This window comes from Apus apus, chromosome 2 (assembly GCF_020740795.1).
Source record: "Apus apus isolate bApuApu2 chromosome 2, bApuApu2.pri.cur, whole genome shotgun sequence".
NCBI lineage: Eukaryota > Metazoa > Chordata > Aves > Apodiformes > Apodidae > Apus > Apus apus.
Window position 1 is genome coordinate 103,559,477 of NC_067283.1, and position 20,900 is coordinate 103,580,376.

General features: G+C 41.9%; 1 protein-coding gene across 4 annotated transcripts in view; it reads left to right on the plus strand.

Moving 5' to 3' along the window:
- Positions 1-1,517: 1,517 nt before the first annotated feature.
- Positions 1,518-20,900, plus strand: part of PPP4R1 (protein phosphatase 4 regulatory subunit 1) — a 61,272-nt gene continuing 41,889 nt past the window's right edge. For 2 of the 4 annotated variants that reach the window (XM_051610647.1, XM_051610649.1), the window contains exons 1-3: positions 1,518-1,673; positions 2,029-2,073; positions 15,288-15,423. In XM_051610647.1, the coding sequence (XP_051466607.1) occupies positions 1,667-1,673; positions 2,029-2,073; positions 15,288-15,423 (188 nt within the window). In that variant the 5' untranslated portion in view covers positions 1,518-1,666. Of the gene's footprint in view, positions 1,674-2,028; positions 2,074-15,287; positions 15,424-20,900 lie in introns of those variants that run through there. The other 2 variants (XM_051610648.1, XM_051610651.1) reach the window with 2 other exon arrangements.

A 20,900-nucleotide genomic window follows, 5' to 3' on the forward strand; every position in this document is an offset into this window, starting at 1 on the left:
ATTTCCTGCAGTAAAACTAAGCACCATCACAGTTTTGGCTGTTGCTATGTTGAATTCAGAGGAAGTGGTGAGATGAGAGAAAACTTCCTGGAAATAACTTGTGGTAATAGATATAATAAAAATGAGATCTTCAAGTACACTTCATTTTTCTGTTCTAGGTCACCCTGCACTGCCAGCTATTTGTGATGCTGAATGCTTCCCCTGAAATTACACTGGCAGAGAACCGCATGGTTCATAGAACTTTGTCATGATGAATTTACTTGATTTACTCAGATTTTGAGGTTGTGTATCTGAATAAAAGCAAGCACTGGATAATCAGTATCCAGTAGGCCCTAGTAACTTGTATGCAGTTTCAAAGATTACAGATTTTCAGCTACTACGGCAGAGAGAATGAATTACTATAGCGATTTAATCCTTGTCCAACTCGCAAAACAAAAACAAATGTAGGATGTTAGAAAGCCGCTTACAAGACATGCTGCCAAACATTCAGTTAAAAACAGAGCTACTGAAATTGCATCCTGTTTCGGAAAACTGAGCAAAAATAACTTGTTTCGCTTGTCTGCGTATCAATTACTGTATCAAGTTATTACTGAGATAAAAATAAGACTGTGGAAGATGTAGATAAAATTCCCAGGTAGCACGAGTACCATTAATGGTCCTTTCTTTTATCGAGTCCTCTGGGGATTAACTTATTAGAATGTTTTCGCCAACACTTTCCATCTTCCAATGTACAGTGGAAAAATCTACCAGGGCAGTTAAAATGACCACCAGCAGCAGCACTGACCGCAAGGCACAGCCAACAAAAGCAGACAGCGGTGGATACCTTTGCACACACGTACAGCCAAACTGCGTCTTTTTAAAACCGAGTCAGAAGGCGCTGCCGCGGAGAACATCCCCTGCGGTCAAGCCAGGGGTTCCCGGCGGCTGCGCCCCGGCACTCGAGCCCAGCAGGGTGCTCGGGGGGGCTGCGCTGCCCCTCCCAGGGCACCCTTCCCCCCTGGCAGCCCCGCTGCCTCCCCGGGACTCCTCTCCCCTGGAGAGAGGCCCCAAGCAGCACAAGGTGAGAACCTTCGCGGCGCGGCCACCCGGAGGGTCCTTTCTCTCCGGGGGGAAACACCACACCCGAAGCGGGGCCTTCCCGGGCAGGGCGAGGGCGCGGCGCGGCCTCACCTCACCTCAGCCCACTGCCCTCCCCGCCCCTCGGCGGGCGGCGGGAGCGGCCCGAGCCCCGGGCTGGCGGCGGGGGGGCAGCGGCGGGGCCAGGTGAGCGGGCTGGGGCGGCCACGCCGTGACAGCCGCCAGCCCCGCCGCCCGTCGGTGAGGCCGGGCCGGGCCGGGCCGGACGGCTCCGGGCGTGAGTCAGAACGCGGGGCGGGGAGGCGCGGCCGCCCCTGCGAGGCAGCGAGCGCGGCTCCGCCGGGCGGAGGCGGGGGCAGCGTGTCCGGCCCAGACCCCTCCTCCCGCCTTCCTCCGCCCGCCCGCTCGTTCCCTCCTCCCTCCCTCCCTCCCTGCGCGACTGACTCTCCCGGGGACGTGGGGAGACGCCGCCGGGCCCCGGGCCTGGACAGCGCAGGGCCTGCCCCTTCCCGCCGCCCGCCCCGCCGCCCCCGCCGCTGCTCGGCCGCGGGTCCAATGTAGCCCGGCGCCCCGCGGGGGCTGCAGCAAGATGGCGGGTAGGTAGCGCCCCCCTCCCCCTTCCCGCACACGCCGCCTCCCCGCCGAGGCGCCAGCCCTCCTCTTTCTCCCCCTCTCTCTCTCTCGCTCTCTCCCCCGCCCCGGCTTCCGAAGCGCTTCCCTCCGCGGTCCGGCTTGGGGCGCGGGGGGCTGCGGGGTGGGGTCGGCACCGGGACACAGCCCGCGGCGTCCGCCGGTGGCGGGGGGCGGCCCCACGGGAGGTGTGTGTGTGGGGGGGGGGGGTAGGGGCGGGTCCGGCGTGGCGAGGGGCGGTGGCGGCGGCGGCGGGTCGGGGGGGGGGGGAAGGCACAGCCGGCCGGGAATGTTGGTTGGTACATGGCGTGTCTCCCGCAGATCTGTCGCTGCTCCAGGAGGACCTGCAGGAGGAGATCGACGGATGTGAGTGGGGCTGGGGAGGGCGGCGGCGGCGGCGCGGGGCGGCTTTGGGGCGAGGAAGTGGCTGCGGAGGGGGAGCGCCCACGGTGCATTGTGGGAGGCGGCGGGGAGGAGGAGGCGGCGGCGGAGGAGGAGGAGGAGGCCGCGGTCCGCGCTCCTCGGCGTCCATGACCCGCGCCCGGGCGCGCCTGCGGCAGGCCGGGCTCCGCCGGGCTTCCCCGCGGGGCGGCGGCGCGCAGCGGGGTGCGTTGGGCCGCGCGCGGGGGGCGGGGGTTCCGTTAACGGCCGCCCTGCCGGGAGGTGTGGCAGCCCGTGGGCCCCTGATGGCCCGGCCGCGGGGGGACGCCCCTGGGGAGGAGGAGGAGGAACCTGCTGGGTCGGAGGCTGCAGCGTGTGGGTTGCTCTTTCCTTTTCTATGTAATTGTGTGTGTGTATATATGTATATATATGTATGTATATGTATGTGTGTATGTCCTCCCCCTCCCTTCCTCATCCCCTCCCTCCCTCAGGGCCCCCCCTTCCTGACCCTGCCGGAGAGAGGTGTGTGGAACAGAGTCAGTGTCAGGGTGCAAACTGCAGAATTGTGGCTCTGGTGAAAAACTGCTGCTAACTCGGGGGGGTATGAAACCTGGCTGGGCAGACTGTGAAGTGTTGTTAGCTCAGGTGAGAAGGCGTCTGTTGGTAATGTCAGTGCCGAGGGAGCTGCTTGGAAGCAGAGGAGGATACATTTTGGGTGGAAAGTGAAAATGGAGGCAGAGGAGGCTGGGAACGCTGGCGTCTTCCGTGGGTGTGTGGACCCTAGTCGCTTTCTGAAGGTATTTTGTCTGGCATGCAGTCTGCATAGCAATCCACCGAGATTGTAGGAGACAAACTCTTGATTTTATGGCTTACATTTTTAAAGGAGAGTTATTTTAACTTTTCAGAATTTAACCGTTAGCTCTTCTTTCTCAGCTTTGTCACCTGATGTTTTAAAGGCTGTTACCATGTGTTGCCTTGCACAAAGAGGGAGCTTTTCTCAGGCTTTACTTACTTTTTTTCAATTTTCCTTGCTTGACATTCAGATTGATAGCACAGCTGTTTGAAAACTTGGTGTGTTTGCAAAAGGACTTTTTCAGAAGTGTCACACTTTAAGAAAGGAAGTGTGGTCTTAAATTTCCACTTAGTATTATGATTTTTTTTTTCTTGGCTTAAGTTGAAGTAAGGTATGAGAGTAGTCATTTGAGGTGTGATTCTGAACCCCTGGGTTTCTAGTGATTGTTTGAACATTATGGTCTTGTCTTTTAAAACATATGCGTGGAGATATGACTCAGTGCAGATGAGAGCATCCTGAAGGCAGGAGCCATAGAAATCTAAAAATTTGAAACTTCTTTAAAAATTACTGAGGTTTCGATGGAAGTAGATGGAAGTGAACAGCTCAATACTGGTGTTTATTTTTAAAGAGAAAAAACAGGGATCTGTATGAATCAGTGTGTGCTGTCTGGATGTAATTCGGTCATATGATGTCTTTTAGAATTCTAAATTTTATGTGGTTTTGTTCTTGTGGGTTTGAGCTAAAGAAAAATAATACGGACTGGGGAGTCTGTACATATCTAGTCAAAAGCACTGTGTCTTGTGTAGTGGTATTTCTTTGAAATAGCCATATTTTGTACCCACGTACAACTGATCTTACGCTGTTTATGAAAGCATTCCCAATTAATGGGATTACATTTCATGTTTGCACATATGAAACAGACAATGTCAAAATAAAAAAGACCAAAAGCCACAGTTTTTGCCTGGCTGTGCCAAGCCTGAACCCCACCTTACACTGCCTCTCTATTGTAAATTTTTAAAATATTTACAGCTCTTTTGAGCAGTAGAGTTAAATGCTGGTTTAGAGGTGTATTCCTGAAGTAGTAGAATGCAATTCTGAGAAACCTGACAGTGCTGGCAGCTTTTATGCATGAGTGATTCTGCCAGCTGTGATCTTGCTGTTAAATGTACTAAGGTATCACTAAGGACAAACGAGGAAAAAGACATTTAAACATACTTGTAGCACTGGTGATAGAATTTAGGAGTAGAAATTAGCTAAATCTAAAATAATATTAATTAAAAGACTGAGTTGGAATCAACTGTTTGGCTATTTTGAAAAGTGAACTATGTAGTTTTCAGTATTTCTTTGGACTTTTAATTGATCTGGTATCAAGCAATAGCAAAACATCTGTGAGGTACACTGGAGAAACCAGGAGTGATTAAGACTAAGTAGATGCATGTGCACAGATCTGGATTGGACACTGGAAGCTTGGTCTCTACATACGGCTTGAAACATTTTACTAGATAAGGTACTTTTTGGAACTCATCAGTGAGTCTAGGTTTGATTCTGAATCACAAAATGGTTTTCTTTTTTTAATAATGATAATTTACAAAGTGATTCATTGTTTTCTAATACAATGAAAGTACAAAAGAAAATGAAAGAATCATTAGGGTGACTAATAGGTACCCCTTATTGGTCATGTTCTGAAGCAGTAGGAGAAAGTCCTGGAGTCAAGTAAAGAACACACATTTGCTGCTAAAAGTAATGAACCCAGGGGTCTAGTATATCTTTTTAGATGGGCAGAGTTAAGAACAGCTGTTTTTTGATAGCTCTCTCTAAGGTCTCTGGAAAGTTGGAGTTTAATCAACAATTGGTACAACTGTACAATTGGTGCCTCCCCTCTTTTATTGTGCCAATGCATTGGATGCTAATTAATCTGAAATATAAAACAGTAAATGGTTATCTCTTGGGAGTATTGTTTTAATAGTTGCTTGTAAAATGAAGTATACCTTTTCCCCAAAGAGAACTTGATAAATATTTAGGTTACATGAAACATTCCTAGATTTCAACAGAGAGTAGTTCATCTGCTTTTGGTCTAGTGGGAGACCTTCAAAATATATGCTGTGGAAAGGATCCATTTTAAAATTGCCTTTTGTTTATTTGTTTAAGAGGTCAGAGATTAAACAGGAGTTATTATAAGAAAGGCTTTTAGGGAGGGGTTGATAAAGCAGCTGGATTGACTTTTAAATAATTAATCTTGGCTTTTGTTTGTACTTCTACTTTGAAAGCTTCATATTATTTTCTGCTCTTGGTTGCTTGGTAACCAGTGGAAAGCTCAGATTTATATTTTTTTTCCAGGTGAATGCATACTTTACACCTGATGGCACATTACACAGAAGATTGCTTTAAGAGTTACATAGCTTGGCATGTAGCATTTCAGTACTTTGTTTTTAGCTAATATTTTGTTTGTGTTGAGGTAGTTTCTGATGTCAGAGGCTTTAATAATTAAAGAATTTCTGGTCCTCCCATATTCAGCCAGTGGCTTTTCCTTGTTTGGTAGCTTGAAGGGGGGGAAAAAAATAGTCGGTGACTGAGTCCTGGCTGAGTATACCGAAGGTTATAAAATAAATGTAATTAACAAATGTAAGTTTTTTTTTTTTTTGTGAAAAACAACTTTGTTTTTGATTCTAACCCCCCCAAATAAGTAACATATAATTGCATTTAATTTGTGTGAAGATGAACCTAACAAAAAGCCTTGTATGATACACATCAAGGCAAAAAAAATCCAAACCAACACAAACACCGTAGAGGCAATAGGGTGAAATTTAGAAGACTGAGCCTGCAGAAGACTGCCTATCTGACCTGGCCACTCTAAGGTGACAAAATTAAGGTAGTTGTTCAGTGTCAGCTGAACTGTTACCTGTAATGCTACTTGGACTATGGTTGTCTTTGATCTTTTGTCTAAAATCTTGCACAGTATATGAAAAGAAGTGAGGGGAAAATTTACATTTGTTCAGATCTTGGTTTTGTGCATACAAAACAGAAATGGAATAAGGGAACTGTATAAGCCAAGTATAGAACCGAAAATAAGCAACAAAAATGGTTGAAAAGCAAACAAGGCGAATGGTATAAGTATATATTTCTGATTATATGTAAAATATTCTTTATGACTTTTCCTAGATAGTTTGTGTTCTGCACCCTGTCTTCTTCCCTCTGGATGTTTCTGAAGGTTGAACTGATCAATGCAGATAGATGCAGTCAGAAGTACCATGATTCTGACTTCTTTCCATCTGTCCAGGGCTGTGTGCAGGATGTGTATTCTGAAAAATAGAGCCTGGTAGTCTCCTTCTCCTTTTCTCTTCCGCTTGGAGGAAAAAATCAAAAAGGGGAAGGCATGAATGAGTCGGGAAAGAGATGGGAATTTTCAAAATCATAGGATAGAGTGAAACGTTGTTCATGCAGTTGTTTCTGACTGCTGACCTATTGTGGAGGTTGCAGACAGCAACATTTTGAAGATAAAATGCCTCTTTCCAGCGTGTGTCTTTTGCTGCTGAGACTTTTCTCTTTGTGTGGGCAGGAAGTCTTCACTGTAGGAGTAGTAGCTGCAAGAGATGACTAGTAACAGAAGCATAACTAGATGAAAGGATGGCTCCTGCTTTGAGAGCCTGAGTAACAATTCTCTTTGGAAGAGCGGGGCAGGGACAGCTGCCCCTAAAAGAACTGGGAACATCAGGGCTTCTCTGCCTGCTTTAGAAGGTGTAGCATAAGAAGAATCAATGTAGCTTTTTCTTGGTTTGGGTGGGATGCTGCAGTTCTCTGACAACAGGGTGTTAAAATCCCATCCAATGTGTAAATTGAATTAATCGTCAGAATATATTTCTGAAGGGTATTAATTTGCAAGAGCAGGATAACAGCACTGAAAGTTGAGAATAGTGGTTTAATGGAGGGGTTTTTTTACTATTTTAAAAGTAAAAATGAAAGGCAAATAGTACAATAAATATGCATTATTCTGAGATACAGTTTCTGTAAAAGCTAAATATATTAATGTATAAAAGTGACATTTTATATGAGCACTAATTCAGACTGGTGGAACATTTTCCTCTGATAAACAAGTCTGCTTATGTATTTTTGTGTCTTGTTGCCAAAGTGTACAGTTCCCAAATACTTGAATGGAAGAGACCACCTTTTCCTTCCTCTCTAGGCAGCAAGGAGGAATAGCTTGATTAGTCTGTAGGGATACTTGCATGTGCAAATTTGCTTGTATGTATGTTTTATCAGAGGAAATTCTATTTTAAATAACATTGACAGTAATAACAATGTCTGCTCTTACTTTTTCAAAAAGTGAATCTGCTGCATCTGTACCACTCAGTCTTCTTCCATATACCAGTTTTATGCCTTGTACTGAGCACAGGCAGGAAAAGTGTGGAGAGTTGCAGAAAGAATTTCCGCCTCTGAACGTGCAGGAAACACGAAGGCTTATCCCACCAAGTTTTGAATGCTGTCAATCAGTGTTTCGAGCATGGAGAGAGGAAAAGTACAGTTAGGAATTTCAAAGTGATTTATGCTGCAAAGCCATGTTTTATAGATTATAAAGGTACTAGTCATAGAACTTGCCTTCTCTGCAGCATTTAGCCCAATAAAGTGTATTTCAGTTATTGTGACTGAAGCAGTCAAAGTAACTCCACAGTTACAACAAGCAACACTTGGTTCAACTGGAGCTGTTGGGTTAGTAGCTGATGTGTCACATCAGTATTGCAAAGCTAGCACAAGACATTGGAGCATTTGAGCTTCAACTTCTTCCTTCATAATGCTCTCCCTTCCACTTAGTCCACAGCTAAAGCATACGTACTTTGAACTTGATGGCTTTGTGTTTACCAGATACCCAGTTAGGGGCAGAATTTAAGCACAGACCCAAGCAGAGTGAATGCATGTGTAGGACTAGGGAGACCATGTTGGTTGAAGATGGAAGCAGAATTGTCTTTGCAGCGCTACAAAACTCTCGGTCAGTCATGGAGGTAAACAAAACCCCCACAAGAGTAGCACTCTGCAGAGAGAGGATGGATACCTTTCTTTGTCTGTAAGAGGCCTTGTAGAGGAGAGAAAGTACCTTAAAGAAACTTCCTGCTTGCACTAGCTGACTTTTGCCTCACTCCAGCCTCATTCCATGATTCTTAATTGTATGCAGTTGTTTGGAAGGGGTAGAAGAGAGGGACTTAAATAGCAGGGGACTTGAGTACCATGGTGATGGGCATGACATGCTCCAAACAGGAAATCAGTGGACAGAATATAAACTGTTAACTGTTTTAACTGGTAGCTTGGATGTCCTTCTCGTTTCAATTTCTTCTGGAACAGCTTTTGTTGCAGGTCACATTGTTAACCGGTAGAAGGTACATTCTGCTGTTGTGCAAATACATGGCTAGTGAGCAATTTGAGATAGAACTTTTTCCTTTGTTTCAGAGCAAATCGGAATCTTCAGTGCTGCTTATGTATGCCTTAAAGAGATGGCCTGTCCGTGTCGCTTAAGGAATTTTGTATCACCCCTTGTTTCCTGTGATGCTTGTTGAGAAATGCAACTCATTTGGCATGCTTGATAACTGTATCTTTTTTTGAAGGCCTTTGCTAAATGAAAATATTCTCTTAGCCTGTTATATTTAGTCTAGTGGGACTTCTAAATTTGCTATGCCATACTTGCCTAAATTCTGTATGGAAATAGCTGCTGATTTTGATTTATGCGTCTTTCATTCTTCTAAAACCCCCCTCCTCCTTAAGCCTGTACCAAAGCTTTATTTTAAAGGGTTTGCTCTGTTAGCAAGCTCTGCTATGAAAGTGCTACACAGGAGCTAATGCGGTAAGCCTTGCTGTTAGCACAGTAGCTTTGTGTCAGAGCTGTTTTGCATTTCCTCCTTCATATCTTCTTCCTTGCTCCTACCTCTCTCCCCCTCCATCACCTCGAAGCCCCATCCCACCAAGCTTGTGTTGTGTGCAGACAGCAAAGTCTGTGCAATGAGATGTGGTGACTTCACCCCCTTCATAAGAGGTTCAAGGTGGTTAGTGCTCCATGTTTGAAGGGGAAATTTGGGGGAGAGACGGTGAAAGGAAGCATGACTTTTGTTTCTGCTAATACGGTAGACAGACTGGAATCTAAGATTATTGCATACCCCTTTTTTACTTCTGTTCACCTCTTCTGTAATTTTGCTCAGTAAAATCACACACAGTTGAAACTTTTAAATTTTTTTTTCTGAAAGCATTTGCAATATCAGGGTAATCTTGTGGCATCTCATCTGCATTTTCAGCCTTAGACTACAGCAGGAGAATAGGCTCCTAGGAGACCTTGTAGTGGCCTTCCAGTATTTGAGGGGGGCTTACAGGAAAGCTGGGGATGGACTTTTTACAAGGAAGTGTAGTGATGGGACAAGGGGTAATGGTTTTAAGCTGGAAGAGGGGAGATTTAGGTTAGAGATTAGGAAGAAATTATTTAGTGTAAGGGTGGTGAGACACTGCAACAGGTTGCCCAGGGAGGTTATGGATGCCCCCTTCCCGGATGTGTTAAGGCCAGGTTGGATGAGGCTTTGAGCAACTTGGTCTAATGGGAGGTGTCCCTTCTCATGCAGGAGGGTTGGAACTAGATGAACTTTAAGGTCTCTTCCAGCCCAAATCATTCTATGACTCTGATTTTAAGTGTCTCTTGGAAAAATCAGCTCCTGCTTTCTGACAGTGGGATCTATAATCACCAGTGTGTGATCCCTGGACCAGGCAGCCAAGATGGTGGAGCAAGCGCACTTTGTAATATTTGTGTAACTGTCATTGCAATAGCTCTTGGTTAATACTACTGAAGCAGTGCAGTAAATTTGTGGTAGCAAATGAAGCTGAAGTAGTGTGACTGATGCTTTGGTCTATGATGTCACTGTTGAACTGGAACTGGAATATACTGCATTATGAAAGGGTAAGAGTAATGGGATTCCAACTGTGGACAAATATAAATGTTTAGCTTCCCTGCTCACTCTGAGGTGGATTTCTCTTTGCAGAAACATTGCAAAATGATATCATTACAGAAAATGAGATTGGAAGGCATGTATTTGCAGCATTGGAGGGCTGAGAACACTGCTTGGGTTCTGCAGAAATCTGAGTGTAAGGTGAATGTATTCTTTCATAGCATAGAGTATGGTGACTTAGAACAAAACTTGCTGGTATTTTGTTACGTCAAATGTTTGGACTTGCAGGGCTACTATTTCTGCTTAACAGTTAAACAGAAAAATTTCTTGAACAGCAGAACGGAACAAAGTCCTTTTTGCACACAAGTGCTGTCTTAACCTGAACATGCTTATTGCAACAATTGATGTAGAGCACAGCAAATAGCCTGTACTATAGTTGAAGAAAAATTAGTCCATTTTAATAGATTTATCTGTGGTAGCTGCCATAGAGACTTCTTCAAAGGTTTTGAGAATGCTTTGGGAAAGCAGACGATAAAATGAGGGAACTGTAATATTAGTTGGAAATCTCAAATCCTTAAAATTGTTTATTGCTCATCTTTGAGAAATGAAAATGGCTCATTTTTAGAACACCTGTCAACTTGTTACTGAGTTTCCATGCCAAAATGAGGGTGAATATGTTTCTGTCCTGGAGCCCATAGCTGATACAGAATAACAAAAAGAATACATGTAGATCTTGCTATTGAACAGTGTATGGCAAACAGTTAATGCATTAATTAATAATTAAATAAATAAAATTAAAAAAAGAAAAATACTAATTATCAAGATCTTTGTGAAAGAACCTATGAAGATGAGAGATGTAGTAGAAAAATCAGCTCACTTGGAAGTTGGCCTATAGGCTGTGGTTTTATAGGGGCTGAGTTGTAAATGAATGTCTGTTTGTTGTATGCTCAACCAAGCTTGTCAGTGGTTGACTAAGCACGTCTTAGCATTGTCTCAGCAGGATTGCTGTATGGTTCATGTTAGTTAATAATTGTGGTAAGTTGTGGTTGTATCCTTCCCATAAAACAAAGGAGATCTTAAAGTGGGGGTGTTAATATGTTCTTGGTATGGTGTGGACCAGATGCAAGATAGACAAGCTTGAACAACTTCCACAAAAAATAGTCAAATGATTGGACAGGAAAAAAAAGTAAAGAGAGGGAGAATAATTTGGCTTGTGCAATACAACAGGTCAGTGATACATACTGAAAGAAAATCGGGTGCTTATCTTGTTATGCAATGCTGCCTTGTATTTGGTGGTAGTAGTGTAGAGTTTTGAAGAGAAGTTTGGAAATTACTTAGTCTAGATAAATTAATGCATTTATTAATTTTGCTGTGCTTTGGTGCTTATGTGGACAAAAAATAGTGGCACTGTGGTTGCTTTTCACACTCATGTCCAGTTATTGTTCCTCCTCCTTCACCACCAGTGACTTAAAACTGCTGGGATAGGGCATTTTTATAGAAACTCCTAATTTCTTAGTTGTAATTCTTTTGCATGTTGATGTGAGCATGTAAGACATTAAAGGTACTTAGATTAAAAAGTACTTAGGCTCTGAACTTGGATTGGTTTTCAGTGGCTTCTGAGCATTTGGTCCAGACTTAATGGTACTGGTTTTAAAAAGTGGAGAAAATAAGGAAAGTGACCTATAATTTTTCTGCAGTAGGAGAGTAACATGTAGCCCTGTTGCCTAGTCTATGTTCTGCATTTGAACTAGCCAAGACTTGTTCTGGTTTTGGGTGGGATAGAGTTAAATTTCTTCATATGTGCTATGTTTTGGATTTATGCTGAAACTGGTATTGATAACACAAGGGGTGTTTTAGTTACTGCTGAGCAGTGCTTACACAGTTCAAGGCCTGTTCTACTCTTCACACTGCCCTGCCAATGAGTAGGCTGGTGGTGCACAAAATAGTCTCTTACAAGCTACTGTGAGAAATTTTAACTGTTATCTCAGCCAAAACCAGTACACTTATGTTCAAGGTTGTTTTTTGCATTTGTAAAATTTGCAAAAGGGTCTGTGGTGCTTGAGGAAGTGCTCAAAGTTGGGTGGAAACAGAGGAGGGCTGAAGAGGCAATATTAACAGGTTTTTTATAGTTTTTTTGGAATAACCTTCCAAGTGTAGAGAATATCAAAGTTATTTGATTTATTGAATAATGCAAAGTAGGCTCTTTATGCGTTTTAGGTGAGCAGTTGTTAAATTGTTGGTGAATTGTCTTTGGGGCAAGTTAAAGACAAACACCCACTGAGGATCCCTGTTAGAGTGAGAATTCTACTGAACTAATGTCTGGCTTAATATGGATTGGGGTCTTGATCGTGAAAGTGAAAATGAATATGTAAGGTAACTGTAACAGTAGTTTAAAAAAAACTTTAAACTGTTCAGGTACTGACTGATTTATTTTTATCACCTCTCCCTTCCCTGTTGGTATTAGTGTTGTGTTTATTGGGATGCTGCCATGTGAATGATCTCTTTTGTGACCACAAGCTGAGATATTGGAACTATTTAAATAATCAGTGTTGCTCAGCATCGGAAGCAGAGGCACGTTAAGCCCAGTGTAGTGCTAAACTTCATTTTGTCATGCACAAACACATCAGAGTCAAATCCACACACATCGCTTTCTGTTTGAACTAGCAGGAGACATCAAACAGAAAAACAGTAAGCAGCTGCTTATATATTTATCATTGATATTTGCATCTGATATAGAGTGGATTTAGCAGTTTGCTTGACTTAACTGGTTTCACAAGGCAAAAATTATCAGAACACATTCAGTTCATTAAATCAAGGCGTCAGACACCTATGTCAACTTTGCTGTATGTTTATGTGTTAAGACATACAGTGAGCAGTTGCCATATTCTGCACTATCTAGTATGGCATCTACATAGGACCACTCACTATAGGAGTTTCAGGGGAGAATAAATTAAGAGGGGAAAGGGAGGAATGTGGAACATAAAGTTGAAGTTGAGAGGAGATATACAGAGGAAGTAAAACTAGAACAATAAGAACCTGTAATAGAATTAATATAACTGAATATTAGAGTGATGTTTTCTCCTACAACTTAACTATTAATTTCAGTTCTGTAGTTTAGAAATTGATCTGAGGGCAGAGATTTAGCTCCTTAGTGAAGGGCTCAGTTATAAGAATAGAAAAAAAAATTAATGTAATTAATTAACTTAATGTGTGGATGCTGCAGAATATGTTTGTTGCTTTGAAGTATGTCTTGAGTCAGTCTTCTGACAGCACAAGCTGGCATACAATGAAATGTTCTATGAGGAGCTCCTGTGAGGAGTGGCTGAGGTCTCTGGGTTTGACCAGTTTGGAGAAAAGGAGGTTGAGGGGCAATGTCATTGCTCTCTACAGCTTCTCGAGGTGGGGATGTGGAGAAATAGGTGCTGATCTCTACTCCCTGGGATCCAGTGACAAGACATTTGGAAATGGTTCACAGCTGCACTGAGAGGGTTTAGACTGGACATTAGGAAGCATTTCTTTACCAAGAGGATGGTCAGACCCTGAAAAAGGTTTCCTGGAGAGGTGGTTGGTGTCCCAAGGCTGGCAGTGTTTGAGAGGCATTTGGACAATACTCTTAATAATTTGCTGTAGCTTTTGATCAGCCCTGAACTGGTCAGGCGGTTGGACTACATGCTTGTTGTAGGTCCCTTCCAACTGAAAGATTGTGTTCTAAAAAGATCAGTCTGTATAAGAAGAGTGCATGGCATGACTATAAACACAGGAAAACCTCTGGCTTCTGGTGAATCGATGGGTTGGATTAAAGGCCTGTGAGCCTGTCAAAGCGTGTAGCCTGTCCCTTATTAACTTAACCTGGCATAAAATCCTTTCATTATGAGTGCATTTTTACCTCGCCCCGCTTTTCTTGTGAAAATAAAATTGATTCTTGCAAAAAAAACCAACTCAAACCAAACAAAAATCCCAACTAAACCCACAAACCCAAACCAAACACAGGTTCAAACAGTTGTGTAAACCTGGGGTTGCTAAGTGCTTTTCCTTTCTGCTGCAATAGCTTTCTGCAGCTGACCTTTTTTATTTGAGCCTTCTCTTCCTCCCCCTGCAGTTTGTTACCCTTTACCTTAGGCATGTGCTAGAACACCAGTTCCTCTCCCCAAATTGCTCTTTCATCTACTTTGCTTTGCAGCTTCTAGCACACTATCTCCTTGTCCTTTTATCCCAGATTCTTCTTACACCCTTGCTCTTTTCCCATCATTTCTTCATTTGATTTCTGGCAAGGATTTCATGTCCAATCAGCAAATAAGAATTTGGACCCTCCTCCAGGGGTGGAATTTATTTATGACCAATTAAACAACGCCCATTGAATGGGAGAATAATTTTGTTGGTGAAGGGGTGCCATTAATTCAGTTCAGGCCTAAGAATGTTACTCATATGGAAAGTTTGGTGTTAAGTCTTTTGACATTTGAACTGTGTCAAGGAAGATGTTCAGGAAATGGTAGCTGCTTGCGTGTTCTGAATTTTGAAGATAATGGTACAATGTCTAATTACCAGTTTACATAACATAGTATAATTGGTTGGAAGGTAAGATGACAATCTCTTCTTTCTTCTGTAGAGTTCACTTAAAAAAAATAATCCAAACTTCTAGATCTGTCTTTGTCTTCTATCCATCTCTATTTGCTAGTTTTCAAAAGGCTTTTCAGAGAAACTTGGCTAGACTGAAGAATAGTTGTAGTGTACTGTAATATTGTATTTTCAGGAGTAAAGCAGGTGACCTAGGATAGTTCTTGCAAATGAGTGAATGCATTTGTGATACTAGCAAATAAGGGATTGAAATTACAGAGTAAGATGTTTGTTATGGGATGGAGTTTTTGAGCAGTTTAGAGAGTATGTGGAAGACAGGATTTTAACTACCACCTTTTTCTAATTTTTCAAGCAGCTCAGCAGAGTAGGGAAGGAGCCCTTTTCTATTTCATTGTAGTTCCATGTTGATAAAGATGTCTTTATATTACGTTCCCTATTGATGTGTTTGTCAATAATTATGCAATAGGTGAATTGCGTGAACTTTTAAACACAATTTAGATTTCTCTTTTTTAAAAAACCTTCTTTTTTGTTCTGTTAGATGATGCTATGTTATTTTTTTATCTCTGGTCTAATTGCTGTCATGATTTTTAGTCTGTGTGTCTTTGGAAAGCTGACTTTAGAATTAGCTAATAGTAATTTGCTTAATAGAAAGATAAACTATAAAGATAGGAAACTTTGACATTTAGTGAAACATGATATTTGGGAATTTAGAGAAAATTACTTAAAAATCCATTTAGTCCAATTTATATGTAATCAATCAAATGGAGGCTGGGGAAAGCTAGGGGTAATGGTGCAGTGCAGTTACTAATTACATTGTCAGTGGGAACTTGTCTAGACTTCTGTATTTCAGACCAACAACAGGCATCATTTTAGTGTTAAACTACTGTGATTATAAGGAATATTTCTGATGTCTCTGATAGTTGGTGTGGATGACTACAGCTCAGAGTCTGATGTCATTATTATACCTTCAGCCCTGGACTTTGTCTCACAAGATGAAATGTTGACGCCTTTGGGAAGACTGGACAAGTACGCTGCAAGTGAGAACATATTTAACAGGTATGCTTTTTAAATATCCTGTCTAACACTATGCAAACTATTAATCTTGTTCACATCTGACTGAAGTTAATTTGCATGAAATACAAATAATTTTTAAAAAATTGACAACTGTACAAAATTCTTTAGTTTCCACTCCTAAATCTGTTTGTTGATACTCTTACTTACAGAGAGCAAAAGATTAATGTTAACAGAAAAAAGTTTGCTTACCTTTTAAGCAATTGTAGTTCAGGACTTCTTGAATTTTTTTCTTTAATTGGACCACATCCTCTTGGGCTTTTTGTTGATGTGAACATTCCTGTTGAAACAGGCCTAAATTATAATAGTAAATTTTATCCATAGCTCTGTAACTTTAAGAAAATTTTTCATTGAAGGTCAGGAGAGGATAATGGATAGTACTGTAGATTGCCAGGGGAACCCAGGAAGTGTTCTGCAGGGTCATCCTTGTTTGTGGTTTACAGTTTGAATATTATTGCTTCTGGTTATTGAAAATGAAAAACTGCTGAAAAGGTTTTACCTTACCCAGTTAGTACTGTTCTCTGTATTTTCCCCTTTTTATTTCTGTAATGCCATTGAGCTAGTTGTTCCATTTAAAAGTACAGATACTGTAGCATACTAGAGACAGAGACACCTCTCACCCCATTCCCTGTGCACAGATGCTCTGCAATGGAATGAAGAAATTCAAAGCCATCATTTATTTTAATTGTAACTGCAAACAGTTACAAGATCATGGACATGTATAAAATATGTTGAGGTTTTATGGTGTTTTATTTTAACATAGTTTAGTTTGGGCTTCAAGTAAATCTTTAATAAAGTATGTTTGCTTTGATGTTGAATTCTTAGTTCAGTACTATGTGCAAGACAAGTCTATGATCAACCACACTGTAGGTTAGCCTCTATTTTATTGTTTGTGGCCTGAGTTCTGTAAGGGTTTAGCCCTGTGCTTAACTTCAGTCATGTGAAGTGTACTTAAAATTCCATACTACATGTAGGGACATACCCTGCTTGAAAGGTTTTCATTCTGATGGAACTGAAGCTAACAATTATAGAATGGTTTCACTTATGATAACCTGCATAAATCTTTATGCATTAATTAGTTCTGAAATATCTGATTTTAAAGTTTTGTGTTTTCCTGAAATACAAAGCTTGTGGTATTTTGCAGTTTGAAATGATATCAGCAATTTGCCAACCAGGAGAGAGTTTTTGGTTTACTTCTCATGGGGAGGAAGGGAAGAGGAGCCTTTAGGGCCATAGGTGACAATTCTGTAATAAAAGCCAGTACAGAGGAGAACAAACTCAGAAGCTCAAGTTGTGTGACTTGAATATTAAATAACAGTGTTCCTTATATTTTCCTTACCCATTCAAGAAAAAAATTGTCTTTCTGAGTCTCTCAGTGTGGATTGCATGGGGTATGCATAAGCTTGAAATGTTTTTGATGGTGGTGCCCACCTTTATGCATCCTATGCTTGCCTTCTGCAGGGGAAGATGGATGGAATAAGGATAGTTTTCCTTGGGGTTTTCTTGTGTTTGCTTGTTTAGTGTTTTGGGTTGTTTGTTTCTTTCTTTTTTTCCTCTGGTGTAAACATGTTGTTTAATCCTAGCTCTCTTTGTAGGTTTACTGTGTTATGTAGCATAAGAAATTAGAGGAAAGAGTGATATAACTGCTACTCACTATCATACGGTATAAGTGAGTAGCTAGTGCAGACAGTTTATGGTGATTGAGCATTAGTCAGTCTTGGGAGAAATACGAATGATTTTTGCTACGTGGATGAAGTGGAGCTTTTCATAGGGAAAAGATAAGAATAAATTACTTATCTGTAATGTAATTTATGTCTCTTAGTATGGGACTTATTCTCATAAGCAATTGGTATCGCATCCAATTGCTTATGTGTAGTTTAGCATAATTTTTTATTATGAGTAAGTTAATGATGTTTCAGTTGTTTCTGTGACCTTGAACCTGCATTGGTGTGGAAGCTTCAAATTACAGGTGCCCAAGGCCTTGAAACATAACACTGAACCTAGATAAATTAGGCTATTTTTTTTTTTCTTTGAATGGATAAATTTGCTTTTCGTGTGTGTGTTTTGTTTTGTTTTTTAGGGAAAAAAACCGCAAACCTAACAAAAACCTTTAAGTGTTATTTCTCTTTGCATTTGTTTTTATTATAATTTTCGATTTGGTTAGTCATCTACGTATGTATAATAATTGCAGTGTGTGATTATATTGAATTATTCAAGTGAAGTGATTTTTGACAGTAACTACAAAAGCTTAGTTTCCTTTGAGTGGACTCCTTGAGGTCTTAAGATTTCTCACATGGTGTCTGAAGGCCAAAGCCATTTGCTCTCAAATGGAAATGGATCTATGTCTGCAACCTAAGAAATTTTAGAAGATAGGACTTGGAACTTGCGAATAGGAATTGCTTCTTCATTTAAATGATTTTTGATATGGTGAACTAAAAAAAAAAGTGAGGTAGGAAATCCTTCAACAGCTTCCCAAATGGTGGAAGGAGTTGCAGTGTGACAGTTTTTGACATGTTATAGTGTATGTCCTTACTGTTGCAAGTGTTGCTGGTCAGCACCACAGACCTTGTCATAGTCTCCAAGAATTGAGGGGAACCTGACAAATATGACCTCTCTTGTTTCCGAAAGCCAAGGCAAGTAGAATTCTGGTTATGGTTTTATTACTAAAGAGGCAGCCTCCAGACCAGAGTTGAGAAGCATCTCTAGCATAAACTTTAAAAATCCAAATGTCATGTTGCAGCAAGTACAGATGCTGAACAGAAAGCCAAGACCACCATCCTGAAACACAGCATCCTCTTGTGTCTGGTAGCACTGGTGTGTGCGCATGCACGCATGGATGAGTATTCCATTTTGCTGTTTACTTTAAAAACCAACTGCTGCTGCAGATTGAAGCATAGCTTTTGTCTCTTCTCACTTTAAAAATCCTTTGTGGGTTTTCCCAAGCTTCATTGCCATTGACTTGCTTCCATTCTTCATTAAGAAGGCTCAGAAGTATACAATATTCACCAACAGATCTTTTTGAATAGCGAGGCAGTTCCTGAACAACAGACCTTTCCCTTCTATCAGCCTACTATTTGAGGAATTGTTGTTGCCCTTTCTCTTCAAACTGAAGCAGATCTTGGCAGCAGACTCTCGTTCCCCAGTATGATCTGTCTTGGCTATCAGACCATGTCTACAAATCATTGTAGGTACTTTTCAGCTATCCTCTTGCCATGCTTCTTTGTGTTTTGAAGTACTTCTTTGCTTTTCCCATGGGAGAATCCATCTGATGTCTCTGGAAATATTTTTTCTGAAATAGTTTAACTTAAAAATACTTGCAGAGCTTCACTCATCAGTAGCTGAGGATATACTGGGTCTCAAAGAGGGATTAAGCATAGCTGGGTGTGTGTTTTTGTATGGTCTATCAGTAGCACTTTTGCTGTCTACAGTGTAGGTGAAGATTTGGCCTAAAGCATTCTGGGTAACGTGTCTTTTTTGGCTAAAAGGTATGCTTCTGTAATTTCACAACACAGACATGAGGGTTTCTCATGGTTGGTAGAAGGTAGCCTTCTTGCTTTCTAGGCTCCAAAAGAGCGATTTGGATCAGAAAAGAGGCTGTACCACATGTGGCAATGAATTCTTTTAATGTGGTTTTCTGATTGCTGACTCCAACAGTCACAATATAAACTCTGCTAATTATCCTCCACTTTTGCCCATAACAGCTGAAGTGCCTGTACTGCATGCTACATTCCAGCCTTGGACCTCTGCCCTTTCTTTGGCCTATAAGCTATTTAATGGATAAATAGATACACTGCTGCTTAGGTGTCAGTCATATACCAAAAACATGTAAGGTTAATAAATAATTTTCTTCAGGTGTTCACAGCTGTAGTGTTATTGATTTAAAGCTTCACTTGTCAGAGCAGCTAGCAAAAATCTCTTTGGAGCTGGAGGAACTGGGTATGAGATCTGACCAAATGGGCAAGAAGATGCAATGCTGTTAGTTGTGGCACTGAAGACAACTGTGCTGGCAGAGAATGTGTAAGGTAGAAGTTCTCAGTGGAGTTTGGTATTTCATTAGAGGCAAGCACTGCACAAACCCAAGCAAGTGGCAGGAGAGATATGGCAATAAACCATTAATCCTAGTCCCAGATTTTGCCCTAATAACCAGAAGTAATGCATAGGAACAGATGTATGCCATTGAAATCACTTACATTATCATTGTTAATGTTGGTGGAGTAATTTGACACAAAAGTACTTGAATGAGTCTGATCCCCTATTACAATGCAGTTTATGGGAACATTTTGCAATTATCATTAGAGGAAACCTGTTCCTTCTCTTTTTCCCTGTTACAGGAGGTATCTCCTTGTTTCTTGAGCATGAATCATGTCCACTGATTTTTGTTAGGTTTTTTTGTGTCTAGGCCACACAGGTCATCCTTGGGAGCTCTGTTACAATTCCGCAAATGCTCATGTGGTACTCACCTGTCAAGTTGCTGGGCAAGCTACTTCTTGCCTTATGCTATGCTACTAGGCCTTGATAGTTCATTGCAGTCCTCTGTTGTAGGCTTTTTGTAGCTTGACTGCCAATGTTTGCCTGAGAAGGAAGATCAGACTGCTAGAGAGGGCACTAGGGACCCTTGCTTATTCTCCACTCTCCAGTAAGTGGAGCATGCTGAAGTGTGAGCTTGCAGGGCTGGAGTCATTCCACTTTAGTTGCCTATATGCTAGCTCTCAGGCTATGGCAGATGTGGGGTAGGTTTAGCTCTGTGTCCTAAGTTTGCATCTTGGAGGCACAACAAGAATTTTGGCAGATTGTTGGGGATACTGGCAGAACAAGGCCACAGCAGGTGAAAGCAGAGACTGGGACAACAAAGCACCCCCCACTGTACGACAAGAACAGGTTCATGACCATCTAAAGAACCTGAAGACACACAAGTCTATGGGACATGATGGGGTCCATCCATGGGTCCTGAGGGGGCTGGTGGATGCAGTTGCTAAACATCTGTCCATCATCTTTGAGAGGTCATTGCGGTCTGCTGAGGTTACCGCTGACTGGAAAAAAGGTCACATAGCCCCTGTTTTTTAAAAAGGGGAAAAAGGAAGACCTGGGGAACTGCAGGCTGGTCAGGCTCACCTCTGTGCCTGGCAAGATCATGGAACAGATCCTCCTGGAAAATCTGCTAAGGCACATGGAGAATAAGGAGGTGATTGATGACAGCCAACATGGCTTCACTGAGGGTGAATCATGCCTGACCAATTTGCTGGCCTTCTATGACAAGGCTATAGAGATGGTGGATAGTGGCAGAGCAACTGATGTAATCTACCTAGTTTTGTGCAAGGAATTTGACTCTGTCCCACAAAACATCCAGGTCTCCAAACTGACAAGACATGGATTTAACAGAGGGACCACTTGGTGGATAAGTAATTGGCTGGATGGCCGCACCCAGAGAGTTGTGGTCAATGGTTCAGTGTCCAAATGGTGGA